Source organism: Armigeres subalbatus, chromosome 2, assembly GCF_024139115.2.
Source record: "Armigeres subalbatus isolate Guangzhou_Male chromosome 2, GZ_Asu_2, whole genome shotgun sequence".
NCBI classification, from domain to species: Eukaryota; Metazoa; Arthropoda; class Insecta; order Diptera; family Culicidae; genus Armigeres; species Armigeres subalbatus.
In genome coordinates, this window is record NC_085140.1 from 189,295,457 (window position 1) to 189,316,204 (window position 20,748).

Genomic DNA, 20,748 nt, shown 5'->3' on the forward strand with positions numbered 1-20,748 from the left:
TTTGTGATTTATAATTGGAATCAAAATTAATACATATACCAGTACATTCAAAGTTAATTGCCTATATGCCGGGTATTAAGCCACCCGGAGTGGAAATTAATTACTATGTCTGAAACTTGATAATGCATATGTACAACATGTGATAGATTTAGTTCGGAAAAGGTATTGGAGGGTAACCGCCCCTTCGGTGGGGTTTGATCCCACGACCCCAGTTCGCATGACAGGTGCTTTCCCTACTAAGCTACGAAGGACCTCCGTCGTCCACCGCAGCTTAGCGGGTACTGATGAAACCAAATTCCCAGCACCAGGTACCAGCCGATCTCTCGCAATACATTTTCAGAACTAACTCTCTCAAATGTATTTTTGTACACGTGCCAACCAAGTAGGATGAGACAATACTAAATACTCATCCTACTTGGTTGACATCATGGCCCTTCGAAAGAGATGAATTACAGAAGCGCAGGATTGACTGTCTAATGTATTGCGAACCGTGAACAAACAATCGTAACGAATGCTAAAATTTCATCAATGCTACCACTAAATGATGATCACCGGTAAACCAATTCATCATATTCACCTTATACATAATCAAGAAGGCAAACATAATAACTACATATAATCAAATATTATAACCGACATCTCTCCACAGCTTTAATATTCATCATAAAAATATCCCAAACCTGCCCATACTCCTTAGGCAGTGATATACTAGCAGTATATTCCGCAAAACTTAAAACCCCCATGGGTAAAGATGTTGTGAAGCCTTATCCTTTAGTCCCTGGTGTATCATGGACGATGTGAATTTCAAATTCACATTGGTGACTTGGCCCCCGGCCCCCTTATACATCAATAAAATAAAATAAAATAAAATAAAATAAATATAGCGGAACTTTTTAAAACAATTAGGTAACTATTGATTTACAATAAAAAAAACTTTGTTTCGCTTTCCACTAACTTCTACTGTGATATGATGATAGTACTAGGTACCATATATTGAAGCAAGGCACCTGCCGATAGCAATGGCCATATCTGACAAACGATTTGATCATGTTTATATTATTGTTTGTATTTCACCAAGCTCCTGCATGAAGAACCACAATGGGTGGGGTGGTTACATAAGCAGAGACAATTATGCGAAATCCACGGGATGAATCTCCTTCCAGAAGATAGTTCGTACAGTCACTAATTTTAACTACCTAGTTATGCTAAAAAAATAAGCTAGCATTTTCCGCAAAGGTGAATGCTTCCTATTGAAATCTTTGAAAAAAGTCGTGGGAAGGAAAAGGTTAAGAATTGTTAAAACCTCGTTTAATTTATAAATCCAGGTGAAGAAATTGACCCTAAGCTTATTCGAGTAGAAGGTCTGATGGAACTTGTTGCTTAGCATTTAGTTCCTTTTAATCGATAACGAGTATGAAACCAATTTCTAAAATATTTGCTAGAAATCTAAAACTTACGAAACTCTATATCTAAATTTACTGACAAAAAAGGATTTTAACACTTACCAATGAAGACGAAGATTTGATGATGCGAATACCGCAGTAGCATTGAGATTGAAATGGTCTGAAATAAATAAGAAAAAATCACGCGATTAGTCACATCATTCCAATCCTGCGTTATTGAAAACTCACAAACAGGATCATGATGAAGAACGGCGCAAAGTACGAACTACGCGACATCAGCCACATAGAAACGAACCGGTAATGCTCTCCGGTAATCACATTCCGCAGGTAACCCTTGTTATCCTCCTGTTCAGCTAAGACCTTAACCGAGGCCATCAGGATATCATCGTATCCGAGAAATTCCTTCAAAATTAACCGACTGAAGGAATCACCAAAGCACTTATCTTTCTCCGGATCCAAAGTGACGACATGCACCGGAATATTCAGTCGCTGCCTGGTGGCTGCTGATAGGCGGAGAAATCCGTATTCCAACGAATATTCAACCACGTACTGTCCATCAGCCCAAGCTAAAATATAACGGCAAGGATTAACTTTTTATCTTAATATCAACAATTGTGGCAACCTACTGGCTTCGACCTTCGACTCCTCCTCCAATGGCTTCTCCGCCAACTGGGCAACAACTTCTTTAGCCATCGTTTCGTTAGCATATGTAATTGCCTTCGCTTCGGAATGTTTTGACTGGTCTTGGGGGTTTGATGGCTCGGCCTTAGTGGCATCCATCTTTGTCTCTTCGCCAACGAACTGCGTGCTTTTGATGGGCACCTTCGGACCCCCTCCGTCCACTCCCGCAAGATATGCGCGATCTACCGGGGTCGTCATGGATTCCTTTCCGAAGCGAGGTTTCATATGGGAATGCTGCTGCTGGTGTGACCACGGGCTACTGTTTGCGTAGCTTTGCAGCAATAGCTCTGGATTTTGGTTCTGTTCCTGCTGCTCGTGGGGTAACGTGGTAGATGGGTCGATGCTAACCATACCATTTTTGAGGGAGTTCCGTAGCAGATTGTTCATTTCTGCTTCTTCTTGAGCGGCATCTTTGCTTTTGAGTTCCATGAGGACGCTCGGATTCTGACGTATGATTTCCACCCTGATAAAAAAAAACAAAACATGAGAAAAAGGGGACGTTTTGATGCAGATTTTTTATAACTTACCGAAGAATTCCATCACGGGGCCAATCGTTCTTTACGTGCTCTAGGCATGTGGTTGGTGTTTGAGAGAAATGAACGTGGATATACACCAATATAAAAAATGCAGCAAGAGCCTTCAGCAACATAAGAAGCTCGATGGCACGTCGCACAGGTCTGGAAAAAAATTAAAAAAGTGTTAAATGTCGTGATTTATTAATTTACTGTAGTAATATGTATTCTTTTTGATATAAATCGTTCTTTGTGTTCGATTGTTTGATCAGATTACGAGCTTTATTACGTGTTAAAGTAGAGCAAGAAAATTAAATGTATGAGCATTGGCATCAAGTTACTCCTTATCATATAATAAATGGCGTAATATGAATAGGCTACAAAATGGTGGGTTGACATCAAGGAGCGCCCAACAGAGCTCTGGTCTCCACAAGTTCCTGTCTCACGCTTCCACGGGTCGTCCAATGACAAAAGACCGCCAGCTAAGGGTTGTGTACTTGGCTGGTCGTGCAGCCTGGGCACTGTTGTCCTTCTGACATCAGCTAGAGTGAGAAGGTACGCCTCGAGCGTCTGTTCACCAGAAGGTGCGGCTCAAACAGCGTCTACCTGATACCCAGCGGCTGATCAACGAAATGCTGTATCGCGTCAGCTATACCTAAGGTGGCAGCCCCGCCAGCGCGAAGTAGGTAACGCGACCCCGGTAAGGTAGCTCACTGAAGCCTCTCAAATACCACGGAAAATGGAGATAGAAAAAAAAGAGAACGTTAGTTTTGGCAACCGACCCGGCACCGAAATAAGGACTATGATTGGAAACTCGGTACCTGGAATGTCAGGACCTTAAATGCACCTGGACGAGTGAGCCTTCTGGATCGTGAACTGCAGAAGACTGAAGTGAACATGGCCGCTATACAAAAAATCCGATGGCCTAGATCCAGAGAACATGAATTCCGAGCCGTGGACCCCACGACTAACACTGCATTCAAATATAACATCTATCACAGCGGCGGCGGAAAAGCAGAGCATGGAGTTGGTTTCGTAGTGATGGGCAAGCAGATGAAGCGAGTGATGCGGTGAAAACCCATTAGCGAACGAATATGTGTGTTGAGGATACGGGGCAAAATCTTCAATTACAGCCTAATCAACGTTGACGCACCGACAAACGATAAATCCGACGACGCGAAGGACACGTTTTATGAATGTCTTGAAAAAGCCTATGGAGAGTGCCCAAAGCATGACGTGAAAATTGTTATCGGAGACGCTAACGCTCAGGTCGGTTTGGAGGACTTTCTCGTCCCATAGAGAGTCTTCACTCCGCTACCAATGACAACGGCCTACGGCTAGTAAATTTCGCTGCTGTCAGAGGAATGGCCATCAGTAGCACCTACTTTGCACGAAAGAATATCCGAAAGCACACATGGAGACACCCGAATGGTGAAACTTGCAACAGATAGACCATGCACTGGTTGATGGGCGGCATTTCTCGAATGTTATCGATGTGTGGACATTCAGAGGTGCGAACATTGACTATGATCACTAGCTCGTTGTCAGTGAAACTCGATAACGGTTGTTAACTATATCGATTGGAAGATCACAGCGAACGATGCGTTACAATATCCAGCGATTGTCGGCGGAAGGAGTATCGGCTGAGTACCGCCAGAAGCTCGACGAACGGATAAGTGCAATCAACGTTAGCGACAACATCAACGATCTATGAGAGTCGATCCATGGAGCGGTGAGCACAACAGCACGAGAAGTGGTAGGCACTGCACAGAGGCGACCCAGGACGGGTTGGTTCGATGTGGAGTGTCAGAGAGTGACAGACGAGAAGAACGTTGCCAGAAGCCGGATGTTTGTGTCGGGTACCCGATCGAATAGAGATCGGTACAAGGAAGCAAGAGCAGCCGAAAAACGAATTCACCGCAGGAAGAAGAAAGAACATGAAGAACAAGTGATTAGCGAGGCGCAGGAAAAAATGGAGCAGAACGACATGCGGAGGTTTTATGAGTCTGTCAGAGGCGTGCGGAGAAAGACAGCGCCATCTCCCGTCATGTGCAGCTTTATGAAGTTTTGCACCATATTATGTCGAAAATATGGGAAGACGAGGAAATGCCTGCTAGCTGGTTGCACAGACTGGAGTGCGCCAATTACCAAGGAATAACCTTCCTTAATTCGGCGTACAAAATTATGTCCCGTATTCTGTTCAACAGATTGAGACCGCTTGAAGAGTCCTTCGTCGGCGAATACCAAGCAGGTTTTCGTGAGGGCCGATCAACGACGGATCAAATGTTTACTTTGAGACAAATCCTTGATAAATTCCGGGAGTACAACTTGCAGACACATCATCTGTTTATTGATTTCAAGGCGGCGTACGATTCAGTGAAACGGAATGAATTATGGCAAATTATGCTAGAACATGGTTTTCCGGCGAAACTGATACGGCTGATTCGTATAACGTTGGACGGATCGAAATCAAGTGTAAGGGTTGCGGATGAAATATCGACATTATTTGTTACCTTAGATGGATTGAAGCAGGGTGATGCACTCTCGAATCTACTGTTCAATATAGCGCTCGAGGGAGCGATTAGGAGAGCTGGTGTGCAAAGAAGCGGTACCATTATCACAAGATCGCATATGCTCCTGGGATTTGCGGACGATATCGATATTATCGGGATTGATCGCCGTGCCGTGGCTTTTGTGCCTTTTAAGAGGGAGACAGCGAGGATTGGACTCACGATCAATACCAGCAAAACGAAGTATATGGTCGCTGGCAATCAACGTGGGTTCATTAGTGGTGGGGGTAGCGAAATGGTGCTGGATGGTGAAAAGTTTGAAGTGGTAGAAGAAGTGTATCTTGGAACATTAGTGACGTGTGATAATGATGTTACCCGCGAGGTGAAAAGGCGTATTGCAGCTGCAAATAGGGCTTATTACGGACTTCGTAACCAGCTTAAGTCTCGTAGTCTGCAAACGAAAACAAAACTCGCGCTGTATACTACTCTGATTCTTCCGGTGGCTTTATACGGCCATGAAACATGGACGTTGAGGGAGGCTGATCGGAGAGCTGTTTGAGCGTAAGGTGCTGCGGACAATACTCGGCGGTAAACAGGAAAACGGTATCTGGCGGCGCCGCATGAATCACGAATTGTACCAGGTGTATAAAGGGCTGGGTATTATTAAGTTTATTCAACACGGAAGACTACGGTGTTCTGGTTACGTTGTTCGTATACCGGAAGAACGTCAAGCGAATATAATATTTAGTAGAGAACCCGGAAGAAGCCGCAGGCTTCGTGGAAGGTCGCGTACACGATGGCTTTTTGCAGTTGAAGAGAACCTGAGGGCGCTCAATGTTCAGGGCGACTGGAAGCGATTGGCCCAGGATCGAGTCCAGTGGAGAAGGATACTCCATTCGGCGTAGGTTCATCGAAGAGCTGCAGCCCATCAAGAATAAAGTAAGTAATATGAATAGGCTTACAGTCTGACTTGACTGCATATTTCACTATCAGGTTATGGGCCCATAAATCAGATTATTTATCTGCGGCACCATTCAAACAAGTAAGTTGACCCAAACAATGTAATGAATGAACAATATTTACGGAGGTTCCACGGAGTACGACAATAGCTTAACATCTGAAAAAAATTACGAAGCACTACCAGCTACCCAAAAAGCGCGCTCTTATATACTTATCTACTAAAATAGCCCTTCGTGAGGTCAAAAGACAGTCATAAGAATACGCTGAATACGCTGCACAGGAAACGTCACAACACCAAAGTTGTCAGGGGTCTACTAATTCTAACAGTCTTCAAGGATCGCTGAAGTGCTCGCGCAACATTACTACCAACGATTAGCAACACTACCTGGACACTTTTGAAAATGCGAAAAAGAAAACGGAACGCCAATACTCTCACACCGATAAAGAGTACCGTGAACCTCCGATAATTTGAACGGTACTTCAACAGGGATTATCTTTTAATCTTAAAGGGATTAACGGGGATTATCTTTTAATCTTAACTATTGGTTACTCTATGAGCATCAGACAAACCGGTTTCTGGCTGCTCTCTTTGCTGTTTTGTTTTGATTCTACGTTCCGTTTGACGATGTTTCGCTTTTTTTCCGTTCCAACGCACGTGCTCAAGTACGTTTGAGCACTTTTTAATTTGAACGATGTTTAAACAAACGGGGTTCAAATTAAAAAGTGTTCAAATTACAAATTACAAAATATTGTGAATTGATACAATCTAATGGCGATACCCCGTTTGGCATAATGGCCATTTGGCATAAGGGTCGTTTGGCATAATAGCCATTTGGCATAATTTGTATGCGGTGTCAAATTGAGGGCCGTTTGGCATAAAGACCATTTGGCATAATTCATTTAAGTTGATCACCTCATGGCCATTTGGCATAATTCACATCATATTTGTATTGCTATAATACAGTAAAGCCCCCATACATAATTCGCCTCCGGACATGCTAAGTAGACTTTAAAGCTTTAAAGATTGTACGACAATTTGCGGTACAAATTCCGCGGTAATCCATTTCTTGGTGTACCACATCGCGATCTTTATCATTGCGCAGTATTTCATTTTGCGGTTTGTATCATTTGGCGGTATAACATTCCGCAGTTAGTACCATTTCGCGGCCAATACCCGAGCCTTATACCGGGCAAATCCAAGCATTTAAAGAAGGCAAAACATTTCGTTTTGCTTCATACCGGGTAAATACGAGAAGTTAAAGAAACCAAAATAATAACACATTTTGCCTTACACCAGTCTAACGGGTTGACCGACAATTCGCGGTAAAACATTCCGCGGTGAACCATTTCGCGGTGTACCTCCCGGTCTGTACCATTTTGCGGTAATCTGTCTCGCGGTACATGTAGTTTCGCGGTATATCGTTTCGCGGTGTATACATTGTCGCGGTTTACTATTTCGCGGTGTACCATTTCGCAGTAGTTAGCTTCCTTGTTTAACTTCTTTTTTGTATCTTTATAAGAATGATCAATCCCTTCCCTATTTTCTATCACGCATTAATTTATGCTATTTTTTCTTATCTGCCAAAACTATATTGCATTTTTTTATTGTTTTATTTTAATTATTTATTTTATATCGTATATTTTGAAATTGTTAATACATTAGTGCTGTCCAATGAGCAGCTCGAAGTAGCTGTTCCCGTCCTGCTCGTTCTTTTTTGTCAACAAATGGGCATGAGCAGGACAGGGAGAAACTTCGAGCTACTTCAAGCTCTCATTGGACAGCCCTAATAGCTCATTTATTCTGCAAAATGAGGGAAATACACTGTATAAAATCGAATAAGGTCAAATTTTCCGTTTGGCGTCTTTGCATGGCTTCTTTTAGCTTTTCCTCCTTCATTTGGAAACTGTCCTCCTGCTGGACAGCCCGTAACACTTCATAGAATTTGAAGTTCGTTTCGTCTTTGAAGAGTCCTGCAAACTTATTATGCCAACCTTCTACGGCATTCGATGTTCTCGGCAGGCCATCTTCGGTACTTGCCGCCACCGACCAGAATGCAAGAGCAAATCGAGATTTTCCTCGACGTCCATTCGGTTTTAGTTTTCCTAAAACATATGTTTTTTTTTTTTCGAAATAGTCGAAGGCTAGACCTTGTTCAACTTCTTGCGGTTGCAAAAAGGCCAAAGCCTCTGTCTGCCTAAATGCCATATGGCATTTGATGGATTTATTATATGTGCTGACAAGTCCCAACTTTTGAATATGCTTCCACATATTCTTGGCTAGGTGGAAATTGCATCCGCGTTTGGAGGCATCCGGGAAAATGCTTGTCACTGCATTAATCTCAGCAGTCTCGAAATCAGTCAATATAACCGTAGGATCAGTCTTGATCTTGAATTCTTTTGCTGCGCGTTAAGGCAGCTTGAATGCCTTTTCGTAAGTTGCTTCTTTTTTGTTCGGTAGCAAAAAATAAGCAAGCGGCACGAAAACGTTACCGTTTAGATTTTTCAACACGCCATGAATTGTAAAAAATTGCTTGAAATATGCTGGTGCCGACGAAAAGGTCCCATCCATGATAAGAACTTCTGATTCACCAAGCTTCTCTAAATGGATAGAGGTTGGAAAAAGCATAATTCGGTCAACGTCGAATTCGACATTTTTTAGCAGAAATGGTCTACCGTCGAAGGTATCAGTGAACTCCTTATCAATTTTTGATGGATCTTCCGGATCAAAAGGTAAATTATATCCTCGTTCCCGTTGACAAATTCGCCTCTGCGCGGTTTTGGACAAAGCAGTTTGAACCTTTAAGGGCCAATTTCTTCACCTCCGCTTAACTCTTAAGCGGTGCTTACCCATACGCTTAAACTTGGCTTAAGTACTAAGCGGAGGTGAAGAAATCGGCCCTAAACGGAGAAAATAATATATTATTCTTTTTCTCTCTCTTTCCTATCCTACATCCACATTCATTTACCTCGATTGGTGCATGAGAATTATCTTTTCTGGTCGTCCGGTGCCTTCTCGAGCTTTCCTTTAGTTTTCAACGCCGATTTGTACTGACATACTTCAGCAGCCAACGGATTTTTTCCTTTCAAACAATTTTTTTTTTATTCGTATGTAGGCACTCTGTGTTCTTAACCGCTACTGTGCCGTGATCTACTGTGGTACTCTGCTCTACAGAATCCACACAGAATCTATTTTTAGATGTCCATAATTCGTCATCGTTGTCGTTGCCAGTCCACATCATCGTGTGTCCATTGTTTTTCATTTGTCCATGTGGTGAATCCAGTGATCGTTGCTTTGTTCGGTTGCCATTAATCGAAGTACATTGGAGGAGTGCCTCCGAGAAGAACAGTTTTGTCAGTCGTCATCAGGCAGCCGTATCGGTGAGGCGCATTCCCCAAAACGCCACCGTACGGACAGCGCTTCTGGCGAATGACGAAGGTTTGGTGGCGGGACTGGGAATCGAACCCATGATCATTCGTTTATAAGGCGAACATGTAGCAAACTACGCTACGGGACCCCCAGCAGCCAACGGATCTGGCATATGGGTGTGGTCTGTCGTACTCTGAATTTCATGTTTCCCAGATAAAACTTTTGTTTTAGCGCGTCTGTTGCATTTGAGAGTGGCATTTTTGTTCCGGCGTCGTACGCACTCCCAAAATCAGTAATCTGATGACTTAATTGTAAAGTTTTTTGTCAATATTTTTCATTTCCGATTCTAGTACACAAGCTTCAACTCATTTTTCAGTATGATGCTCAAAGGCGCGGAATTCAGGTTATGTTAAAGTAACGTAAGACAAAGCATGACTAGTGTACTTAACCTCAATTAATCACATTATAATACGCACATATGTAAGCATTGTTGTTGAATGATTATAGTGTTTGCTTACCTGTGAATCTCGATTATAAGTGTAACCATCATGAATCAATTTCCAACCGCCACGATAAGATGAAACAATATTACACCCTACATTCTCAACATCCTCTTCCCCGAAACCAAAAAATTCATCTTAACTCGACATTTTTTACAAATGACCTACGATTGCGAACACTGACTATGGAATGAGTTGTATGCCTTACAGAAACAATGTGTATTGTTTTATATGTGACCTTGCAACGTACATGAGTATTAGTGCATGGTTTCCCAAACTGTGGGTCGCGACCCCCAGGGGGGGCTAGAGAACAAAAAATTCTACGAATTCAATGGCCTTCTTTTGTTATTAGAGTAAATTGAACAGAGGCAGACACTTAGAAATAGAATAATAGAGAGATGTTGGCAAATACAATGAAGTTCAATACAATCAATCCAAATCTAATCCAACTACAATCTAACTACAATCCAGTTCCAATCCAAATTCACTTCAAATCCAATTAAAATCCAACTACAATGCAAATCCAATCCAAATTTACTCCAAATCCAATCATAATCCAACTTCAACCCAAATTCAAACCAAATCCAATACAAAATTCAATCCAAATCTAGTCCAAATCAAGCTACAAACCAAATCCAACCCAAATTCGATTCAAACCGAATCCAAATCCAAATCTAATCCAAATCCAACTCAAATCCAATTTAATTCCGTTCAAAATTGGATTAAAAATTTGCTGAGATTTTGAAAAATACAATATGACATAATTTATTATTATGATTTGATCAATCCAACGTGAACTTATTTTCATCCACCTTCTTAAAATGCATGTATTTGGTACCTGGTGGGTCGCAAAGAATATTGGATTTTGCTAGGTGGGTCGCATATCAAAAAGTTTGGGAACCTACGTATTAGTGTGTTTAATTATTTCGTATTGTAGTCCAATTAGACAATACGTCACGCTTTCGAAGAGAAAGGAGTTAGACATCCCATGAAGAAAACGTTACGAAGAAGTAAAAATTCTGTATTTTGGTTTACATACATGACTGTACACATAACTGTCCCATGTGATGTTTTGCCTTCTTTAAATGTTCGCATTTGCCCGGTGTAATGCAAAATGTGATGTTTTGCCTTCTTTGTTTGCATTTGAATTTTTGTTGAGTATTGAATTTATACAACAAAAATCTAAAGTCTAATCAAAACTCAATGATTGTTAGCTTTACCTAATTTTGTCGGTTTTGACGCCTATTGAAGTTGAAATTCACATATTTCAACTTACTGGAAACATCATCAAAATTGAACTCGCGAAATGGTATCGACCGCGAAATAATACTAACAGCGGAATGGTATACTGCAAAATGATACAACCCGCAAAGTGGCATATCGCGAAATGGTAATGAACGCGAAGTGGTAGACCGCGAACTGGAACACCGCGAAATTGTTTACCGCGGAATGTTATACCGCCAAATGTCGTACAATCGTCTAACGTATACACCGCAAAACGGTAAAAAGCAAAATTGTGAATATATCCTGCTGAAGACGTATTTCTCCTAATTTACTTTATCACCTTATCGTTTTCACCTCCTATAAATTACCCTTCTTTGAAACGCAAGTAGTTCTTTGTTTATTTCAATGGATTTTCGAACCGACTATTTGTTGAAAGTCATATAGCAAAGCTTTTATTTTTTTCCTGTAATTTACCCTTCTTTATTGCATGTGCAGTTTTCTGACTTTCAGCTTTTATCATTTATCTTGACGCAAGAAGGCTTAAGTGTTTTCAAGATTAGGCTAACGACTTTATATTGGGTATTGCATATGAATTATGCCAAAATGCAATTAACTTAGAATCATATGTAAATTATGCCAAATGCCCTTAATGCATTATGCATTATGAAAATGGCATTCTGCCGAACGGGCTACCGCCATAAAAGACTACTCTTCGGAGTTAACTGTGCGCCCGAACTGTTCCAGAATTTAATGGAAAGCATTTTATCTGACTGCGAAAATACAGTTGTCTTCATCGACGACATAATGATATTTGGCGCTACAGAAGAAGAACATGACAAAGCCGCCAAGAAAACTTTAAACGATTTGAAACAGTATGAACTAAAATAAACAACCACAAATGCAAGTTCAAGCAATCCACAACGGTTTTTCTAAGCCACAATCTCTCATCCGAAGGAGTTTTATCAGCTAACGAAAAGATTGAGTTAATCCTACAGTTTAGAGCACCGAAGACAAAGAAGGAACACCGCAGTTTCTTAGGTCTTGTGACTTACGTATCAAGATTTACTCCAGACTTAGCCACCATGAATTATCCATTGAGATGTGTCATCAAGCGAGATTCGCAATTTGAATGGAAGGAACTAAATCAAAAATCATTCGAACAGCGACAGGATCGGTGCATAATTTGGGATACTATGACCCAAAGGGCAGAACGCTGGTTGTTACAGACGCTTCAGGTGTTGGATTGGGGCAGTTCTAATCCAATTCAAAGTCAGTGTTCCTAGGGTGATAAGCTATGCTTCCAAAAGTCTATCCGAAACAGAAAAAAACATACCCTCCCATCGAGAAAGAGGCTCTCGGTATAGTATGGCCTGTGGACAAATTCAAAATCTAGTTGATGAGTATCACATTCGACAATTAGAAATCGAATTAGATCACCGCCCGTTAGAGACTTTGTTCTCTGTAACTTCTCGACCAACAGCAAGGATAGAGAAATGGTTATTACGGGTCCAAGCATTTAAATTCAAGTTAGGAGATGTCGTTATATTTAGTAGAGATAATTATATCGATCACAGGAAAAATGTATGTAGATATATTACAAGTAGTGTACAGAAAGGGATCCACCAATATTGCTGATGTTCTATTCAGACTTGCGTCTCATGTAACTGACAATTAATGGAATGATGAATCCGAAGTGTTCATTCGTAGAATTGTGGCAGTATCTGTAGCCACTTTAAGTAATGGTTAATACTATGATTCATTCGATACGGAGACAGAAACAATCATCAGAGCGATTCAAGAGTGTGCAGCTCTTGACATATCGGAGGTTATCCAGGCAACCGATATAGATCCAGAAATGACTAAGCTAAAAGATTGCATCCTCAACGATAGGTGGGATCATAATGATATGAAGCAATATAGCATATTCCGCCATGAGCTGTCGTATGTGAACAACCTTGTTATGCGCGGTACAAAGTTGGTCATTCCAGTTGCCTTACGTCAAAGAATGTGCCAGCTTTCTCATGAGGGTCACCCTGGACAGTCCATTATGAAAGAATACTGCGGGAAAGATGTTGGTGGCCGGGTATCGCCCATGATGTTGTGAAGATTTGTAAAACTTGCGAGTTGCTGCACTCTGCAGACTGGTACAAGTGGAGCCACTGGAGCCTATGCGGCGTCGTCATCTCCCCGAGAAGACATTTCCATCGATTTTCTGGGCCAACTGGAGAGTATTACATGGTTGCCGTCGACTACTACAGTCCTTATATGGAGATAGAGATAATGAATAGGATCACCGCTCAAGACACAATAAGTAGGCTCAGACGTATCTTTCGCGTTTGGGGTCCACCTAGAACTATCACGTTGGATAACGCGAAACAGTTCGTCTCAGACCCTCAGGCCGACGAAGGAGAGAGAGCCGCCGCAACCGGGGACATTCGCCTCCTCTACGATATCTCACGACGCTTAAGCGGGGCTCAGATGAATGCAACGATGCCTGTGAAAGACGTGAATATTAAGTTATTGACCGACCCAACTGACCAGCTGAAACGCTGGTTCGAGCGCCAGCCAGGCCATCACCACCTCGGCATGATCTGCCTAGGATCCGACGTATAACACGCGTCAATACCGAAGCTCCATCACTGCTAGAGATTCAAACAGCCATCCAAAGCATGACATCGAATAAAGCCCCAGGGGTCGATCGCATATCAGCCGAGATGCTCAAAGCTGACCCCATGACATCCGCTGCTGCATCGTTTATTTCGTAATGTCTGGGACACCGCAACTTTCCCGGTCGACTGGATGCAAGGTATCTTAGTGAAGGTGCCCAAAAAGGGTACCTGACTGTATGCGATAACTGGCGAGGCATTATGTTGCTGTGTACCGTTCTCAAAGTTCTATGCAAAATTATCCTAGCCCGGATTCAGGAGAAGATCGATGCGACTCCCCGCGGCAGCATGCCGGATTCCGTGCCGGAAGATCCTGTGTGGACCATATTGTCACGCTCCGCATCATTCTGGAGCAGGTCAACGAATTCCAAGAGTCCCTTTACTTGGTATTCATTGACTACGAAAAAGCTTTCGACCGTTTCAATCACGAGAATATGTGGGGCGCCCTGAGACGCAAGGGGGTTCCTGAGAAAATCATCGGCCTCATCGAAGCACAGTACGAGGCCTTTTCGTGTAGAGTGCTGCACAATGGGGTCCTGTCCGACCCTATCCGGGTCGTAGCTGGTGTGAGGCAAGGATGTATTCTATCACCGTTACTGTTCCTCATCGTAATCGACGAGATTCTGGTAGATGCGATTGACCGTGAACAAAACCGCGGGCTGTTATGGCAGCCTATAACCATGGAGCACCTAAACGACTCCGAATTGGCTGATGACGTTGCACTCCTCGCGCAACGGCGCACTGAAATGCAGAGTAAGCTCAACGACTTTGCCGAGCGCTCATCTTCGGAAGGTTTATCCATCAACGTCAACAAAACCAAATCGTTGGATTTAAACACGGTGACTGCTTCCAGTTTTACAGTAGCCGGGCAACCAGTGGAGAATGTTAAAAGCTTCCAATATCTTGGTAGCCAAATGGCGTCAGACGGCGGCACCAAGATCGACATAGGCGCACGGATCAAGAAAGCAAGGATTGCGTTTGCGAGTTTAAGAAATATCTGGAAAAATAGGCAGCTGAGTGAACGTACCAAAATACGAATTTTCAGCTCTAGCGTCAAATCTGTGCTGTTATACGCTAGCGAAACATGGTGCGTATCAGTGGAGAACACTCAACGGCTGCAGGTGTTCATTAACAGATGCCTGCGGTATATAATTCGTGCCTGGTAGCCTCACAACTGGATCGCAAACAACGAGCTCCATCGTCGTTGTCACCAGAGGCCGATAGCAACAGAAATTCGGGATCGAAAGTGGGGCTGGGTCGGCCACACTCTACGTAGGGGCGGAAACGAAAAATGTGAACAAGCATTAGACTGGAACCCAGCGGGACATCGCAGCAGAGGCAGACCTAGAGGCTCATGGTGGCGAAGCCTCAATAAAGAAATAAAAGAAGTCGAGCGAAATCTAACCTGGCAACAGGTTAAAGCGATAGCTGGACATCACTCAGGATAGAGATCTTTCAAGTCGACCGTTTGCCACCGGAGGTGTACAGGATCCATAAGTAAGTAAGTTTCGGCAAACTAAACTTTCGGACGAGGCCATGAGATTTGAAGGCGGACCCTTCTTTGGCATCATGTTTGGAGCCATCAGTGTAGACTACCATTGACCTGCGGAATTTGGTGGAAAGTAGCTGTTAGACGACTGGGCGAACTCTATCTGGTGGGTGGCCGGCTCGGACACTGTTCTTTACATAATACATCCCATACTATCGACGGTCTACGTACGTGCCAAACACGATTGCTCTGTCTTACAAGCTGGCCGACAACGAGAAGCGCTGTACCCGTTACTTCGACTACACGGTTGGAACCTCGATGAACCAGCGGAAGGGTATTGTTGTGTCGACTTTTAGCTAACATCCGAATGGCCGTCCGTCCGGTAAACTGCCAATAGTTCGAACGTAGAGTGCCTTTTGGATGCAAATAGTGATTTTTTAGTTACTAGACTCAAATTAGTGACCAAGTCACTCAACATTGATTTGTTACCAGCCCTGCTCTACGTATCGCTTGATAACTGTACAGAAATAAGTTGCATTTCGTCAGCTCCCACAATGTTGGACAGAACATCGTCAATCCACGTGAAGCAGCCGTTAATGAGCATGCGAACAACATACATTTTACTCACAACGACCTCTCGGAGGAGTTGGAGATCACAGCTGACAAATTGAAGGCCTACATCAAGTCACCGAAAACATTTAGACCCCAGACTTCGACAGCATCCTAAACCTCGAACTGAAACACGTGAGTGCTCTTTTCTTGAAACCTTTCGCTGATCTTTAATCAGTGTCTTTGACGAGAAAGTTATCCCCATCCGGAAACATGACAAAGATCCTTCCTCTGCGAAAAGTTATCACGGTTATCCAAGCTGTTTGGAAATGTGATTCACTACCGGCTTTTTGAGAATGCTGAACACCACAACATCAAGAAATAGTTTCGCTTCCAACGCAGTCGACCAACCGTACATCAACTAACCCTACAACGCTACAATCTTCCCAGCTCCATGATAAAAATCATCCAAAACTATCTGTCGGTCAGGTCATTCTGGTTCGCAATCTTCGGAATCTTCAACCTGTTCACCTCGAACATGCCAGAACCTCCAGAAGTCGGCATTCTGTCTCTGTTAGCATATTAAACCTCTCTCGTCTACAAAAGTAAAGTGAACATAGCGCTCATGGCAAAGCTTTCAACGAGCTTTGGATGTCCTGACAAAATACCTCACCTTCTAAATGAACTAAATCAACGCGGTGAGGACCCAGGTCAAAATCTTCCCCTACGCTTGTTCCAGCTGAGGATTGCAAAATCACCCTCAATGGCACAACAGTGGCATGGACCAATGAGACCCACTATCTTGGCTTGACCCTATGCAGCAGGCTTATTCTCAGGCAACATGTTGACAGAACAGTCGTAAGTCGTCATTGTCATTGCTAATCGAGACATGTGCCGACTCAATAAAGCTTTTCAGCCTGGTAAAATGTATTACGTTGCAATCTGGGACGTTGCAAGCAAAGCCCACGAAGGACATCTACTGGTAGTGGTGTCTCAATAATTGTTTTCCGGATTCAAAGCTACTGCAAAGTGATTCGTAGAGTAGCATCGAACAATTAAATCATACGAGATGAGCGACTGTACGAAGTTCCTGTGATTTTTCTCTCCACGACATTCAAGTCATCGATACTGAATTAGTCGTCACCGTTTCGGAACTGTTTACACTGATTATCGAAACACGAGTTCAAACCCCTATCTGCAGTTGTCGAACTTGCGATAAGGCTAAAAGTAACATTAACAATAGGTACTCTAAAAATATCGCTATCTTCAGTTTCATTTTAAAAACCTTTTAACTTAAAAATGATAATAAATAAAAACTTAAACATGTTGAAATGTAACAAGATTTTGGATTTAATAACAGATTGAACTGAATGAAATCCGAATAAAATTAATAAATAGCCAAAATAAACTTCATGAAACCAAAAAATCTCCTGCTGAGGAAACAATTCGACACCTGTCCCGGTACCAAAACAAAAAGAAAAATCCTATCGGAAACTGGTTTATCTGCAAACAAACCAATGTCCATTCGCATGGAATACTCACTTGGGAACCATCTGAGCATAGGCAATGGCCGTTTTGAAGAAAAGAGCGTGGAACAGCCGATCCCGAACGTTAATTAATGGATTCTAAAAAAAAAGGAAAATTGTCAAGTGCTGCTGGCTAAGCATTGTGTAGCTATTTAGTCCAGCAATCTGCATACCTGAGCATTATTCCTGCCCCTATTGTTCATCATGATTGGAGGGGCAGGAGCTTCCTGACCGCGATTGTTGTTGTTATTGTTGCCATTATTATTGTTTTGCTGTGCTTCGCCTGGTTCAGGCCCCCTTGCAGGTGGTTCCTGTGGAGGCGCTCCGCTTGGCTCCGCCATGATCTACCACCGGAACGATAACACAATCCTACAACGAAATGAACAGTCACGCAACATAATTAATTTTGCGAAATTTCCAAACATCCAACCAAAACGAGTCAGTCACCTTGGTTTGTTATCTTCTTGGTTCGCCCCTTTCCCCACCGTTCGATCGATTTTGCTTCTTCAGATACTGATACCCAAATTTTCACAACTCGGACGCTGTTGACTCACAGGGATTGGACTTTTCAGAAGAATCACAATCACTGCTGCAAATGGTCAACTTTTTATCTTCGAATCGAGAACCAATGAACCAAACAAAAATTTGGTAAGGAAAATTAAATTTGCAAACACCAGAAATTCACTCTCCTTCCGACCCGAAAAAGCACTGTCACTTCCCAAAACAAACACGTAGGTAGGTACTCAATTTTTCTGTGGACTCCTTTGTCCCGAAAACCGGACCCGGCTTGATCTTTCCGAACCGCGAAATCCCGTCCCGCGAACACAACCGATTTTCCGACACCTAAACGATCCGTATTTTCCTTTCCGGAGGAAGAGAAAAATACAAATTTTCTACTTTTCTGACACTCCGCGACGGCGACACGACGATGATCGCACTATCTGATGGCATCACACGACGCACAAACACCAACAACAGTTTTCGATTTTTGCCAGTTGCCACTGTTGCCATCAGTGTTCCTTTTTACTCCTTTTGAGGGTGCAGCCATAACATACGTAATACACGGGGAAAACGGCAAAATCTCGGGTACTTTCGGGGGTATTTTCGGGTACTTGAAATCAGAGGAATTCTTGGCCGTTTATCATCTCAGAATGCAAGTCTGCACTGTTTTCTATCGCTCTGAGGTGATAAGCATATTAGCAATATTAGTGCTGTCCAATGAGCAGCTCGAAGTAGCTCGAAGTTGTTCCCGTCCTGCTCGTTCTTTTTTGGCAACAAATCGGCATGAGCAGGACAGGGAGAAACTTCAAGCTCTCATTCACGAAAGAAAAAATTCACAATGAATAAGGCATTTTATGAGACGTTTCGCGGTGGCCCGTTTATTTACTTCTAATGTTTTGTTTTGGTCAGGGAATCAAAACTGACGAACATGATAATGATAACTGCATTATCCTTAGTGTAACACTTCACGATCATTGCAGCTAGCGATTGCTCGTTGGAAGTAAACATTTAAGATAACAATCCCGTAGAAAAATTTGGCTTTTCATTACCTGTCACTCTAGGATCCCCTTTTTGGGAGAGCATAACAATAAGTCTTTTTGCTGCTCAAATAACAACAGAACAGCCGTCGGAAATACTCAGCGTCTCTGTGATTTGACGATTATCATTAGTGTTGCATGATCCGATCTAAGTAAGATCCTGATAAATTATACCCCTGATATGCGGCAATTATTTTGAGCAATGATTGCGATGTCGTGTATGGGTGGTTTTATCGTAGCAAAACATCCGAAGATGACGATTTTTTGATTCCCTGGTTTTGGTATGATTCTGCGTGAACATTCCGTTAGGTCCGAACACAAAATAATGTTTGTAACGTTTTACTTTTCATTCGTGTTTTCTTCAGCATTTCATGCTTAGAATGCAATGGTATGAATTATCTAACGATACATTTTAAGAATCATATGAAAAACTATGTTCTAAAACCCTGGTAGACGAAAAGTAAAACAGGCAGAATTGATGATGGGACAAAAGATATTTTAGTTACTCACACAAAGAACAAACATTATGTAAATAAATGGTTTGAGCTTTACATTTAAAACTTGTTTGTTTTTCGTAAAATTAAAAGTTTTTCCGTCACTGTAAAAGTGATGTTTTTAATTCGAAAGTTGTTTTTATCTATTTATAGTGTAAATTTAAAAGTTTTCTCTTTTAGTGTAAAAATTATAAATCTGTCAAATCGCAAACAAAAACTTATGTTATTTTGTGCAGTGTCTGTGGCACAACCGACAAAAATAAATAAAAACAAAACATTAAAGTTTATGTCCGCGATGCGCGCAGCATCAAAGTTTTTAAATTTCATTTGCCGAATATTTGGGAAAGGCTGCCATAAATAAAAGGTATAGGTTTATCATTAATGTAAAACCCGAAGCTGTATCATATACCTATCTTTCCATTTACTTTCCAGGTATCGCAAAAGAGAGAGCCATGATCGACGTGACACTATCACTCCCGAGAACCCAGTCGATCGTTTTCCCTCCCAATAAAAAACAGAAACCGAAAATGCAAGGAAAAACAAAAGGTAATTTATCTTATTCTTCAAAAATATTTTACGACAATTTCATGAATAGTTTTCCATTTTGTCCTCAATCGATCTTTGCAGGCTTCGACGAGCTGGTCAGGCAAAAAAGGCAGATAAGTTAGCCAATGGAATGGCCGCTGAATTGGCTTGCAATGTTTCAATGGCTCAAGTCTGGCCAAATTCCGGATCCCCGGAACAAATATCTATAGCGTTGGATGAAGTAAGTACATGTTGAAATATACTCGATTAAGCTGAAAACCGAAATACGGGACTAGCTAAGTTGGATTTCCCTCGCAATCCGTACGTTAAACCTAACTTCGCTAGTGGCGCGCTGGTCTAATTAGGGCCTTTTTAGACTAGCGCACTACTAGCGAAGTTAGGCTTAACGTACGGATTGCGAGAAAAATTCAACTTCGATAGTCCCCCATTTCGGTTTTCAACTTGACTAGCGATATTTACTACAAATTAATCGTGTAACTCGTGTTTTTTTTATGTTTTTCTGTGATGTGTATTCTAATTTTTATTTGTATGATTTGTTTCAGCGAAGCTAATCATGGGTCAAGACCCGTCAGCATCGGATCGAGAGAGAGGCCAGCGAGGTATGCTCCCGGAAGATGTGACAAGGATAAAAGTGCCAACGTTTGTGTTAGAAGTATTTTAGATTATATTTATTTTTATAAACAAAATATACTTCCGTTGGTTATAATATAATAAATAGATTTAAAAATCTCTTGATTTGATTAATTTGATAAAATAAACTACGAATAATTTCATCAACATCAT

At 42.1% G+C, this 20,748-nt stretch overlaps 1 protein-coding gene and 1 long non-coding RNA gene across 2 annotated transcripts in view; one reads left to right on the forward strand and one right to left on the reverse strand.

Annotated features, from left to right (window-relative positions):
* LOC134211401 (membralin) overlaps positions 1–18,358 on the reverse strand; it is a 364,609-nt gene extending 346,251 nt beyond the window's left edge. Inside the window, exons 1-7 of the mRNA XM_062688213.1 lie at positions 17,835–18,358; positions 17,561–17,756; positions 17,404–17,486; positions 2,612–2,761; positions 2,030–2,547; positions 1,632–1,969; positions 1,506–1,563 (exon numbers count right to left, since the gene is read on the reverse strand). Coding sequence (XP_062544197.1) covers positions 1,506–1,563; positions 1,632–1,969; positions 2,030–2,547; positions 2,612–2,761; positions 17,404–17,486; positions 17,561–17,728 — 1,315 coding nt within the window. The 5' untranslated portion in view covers positions 17,729–17,756; positions 17,835–18,358. The remainder of the gene's footprint in view (positions 1–1,505; positions 1,564–1,631; positions 1,970–2,029; positions 2,548–2,611; positions 2,762–17,403; positions 17,487–17,560; positions 17,757–17,834) is intronic.
* A 1,239-nt stretch (positions 18,359–19,597) lies between these two features.
* LOC134215646 (uncharacterized) lies at positions 19,598–20,179 on the forward strand. Its single transcript, XR_009980254.1, has 3 exons — positions 19,598–19,783; positions 19,852–19,965; positions 20,047–20,179. It is a non-coding gene; the product is annotated as an uncharacterized LOC134215646 (long non-coding RNA).
* The last annotated feature ends 569 nt before the right edge of the window (positions 20,180–20,748 follow it).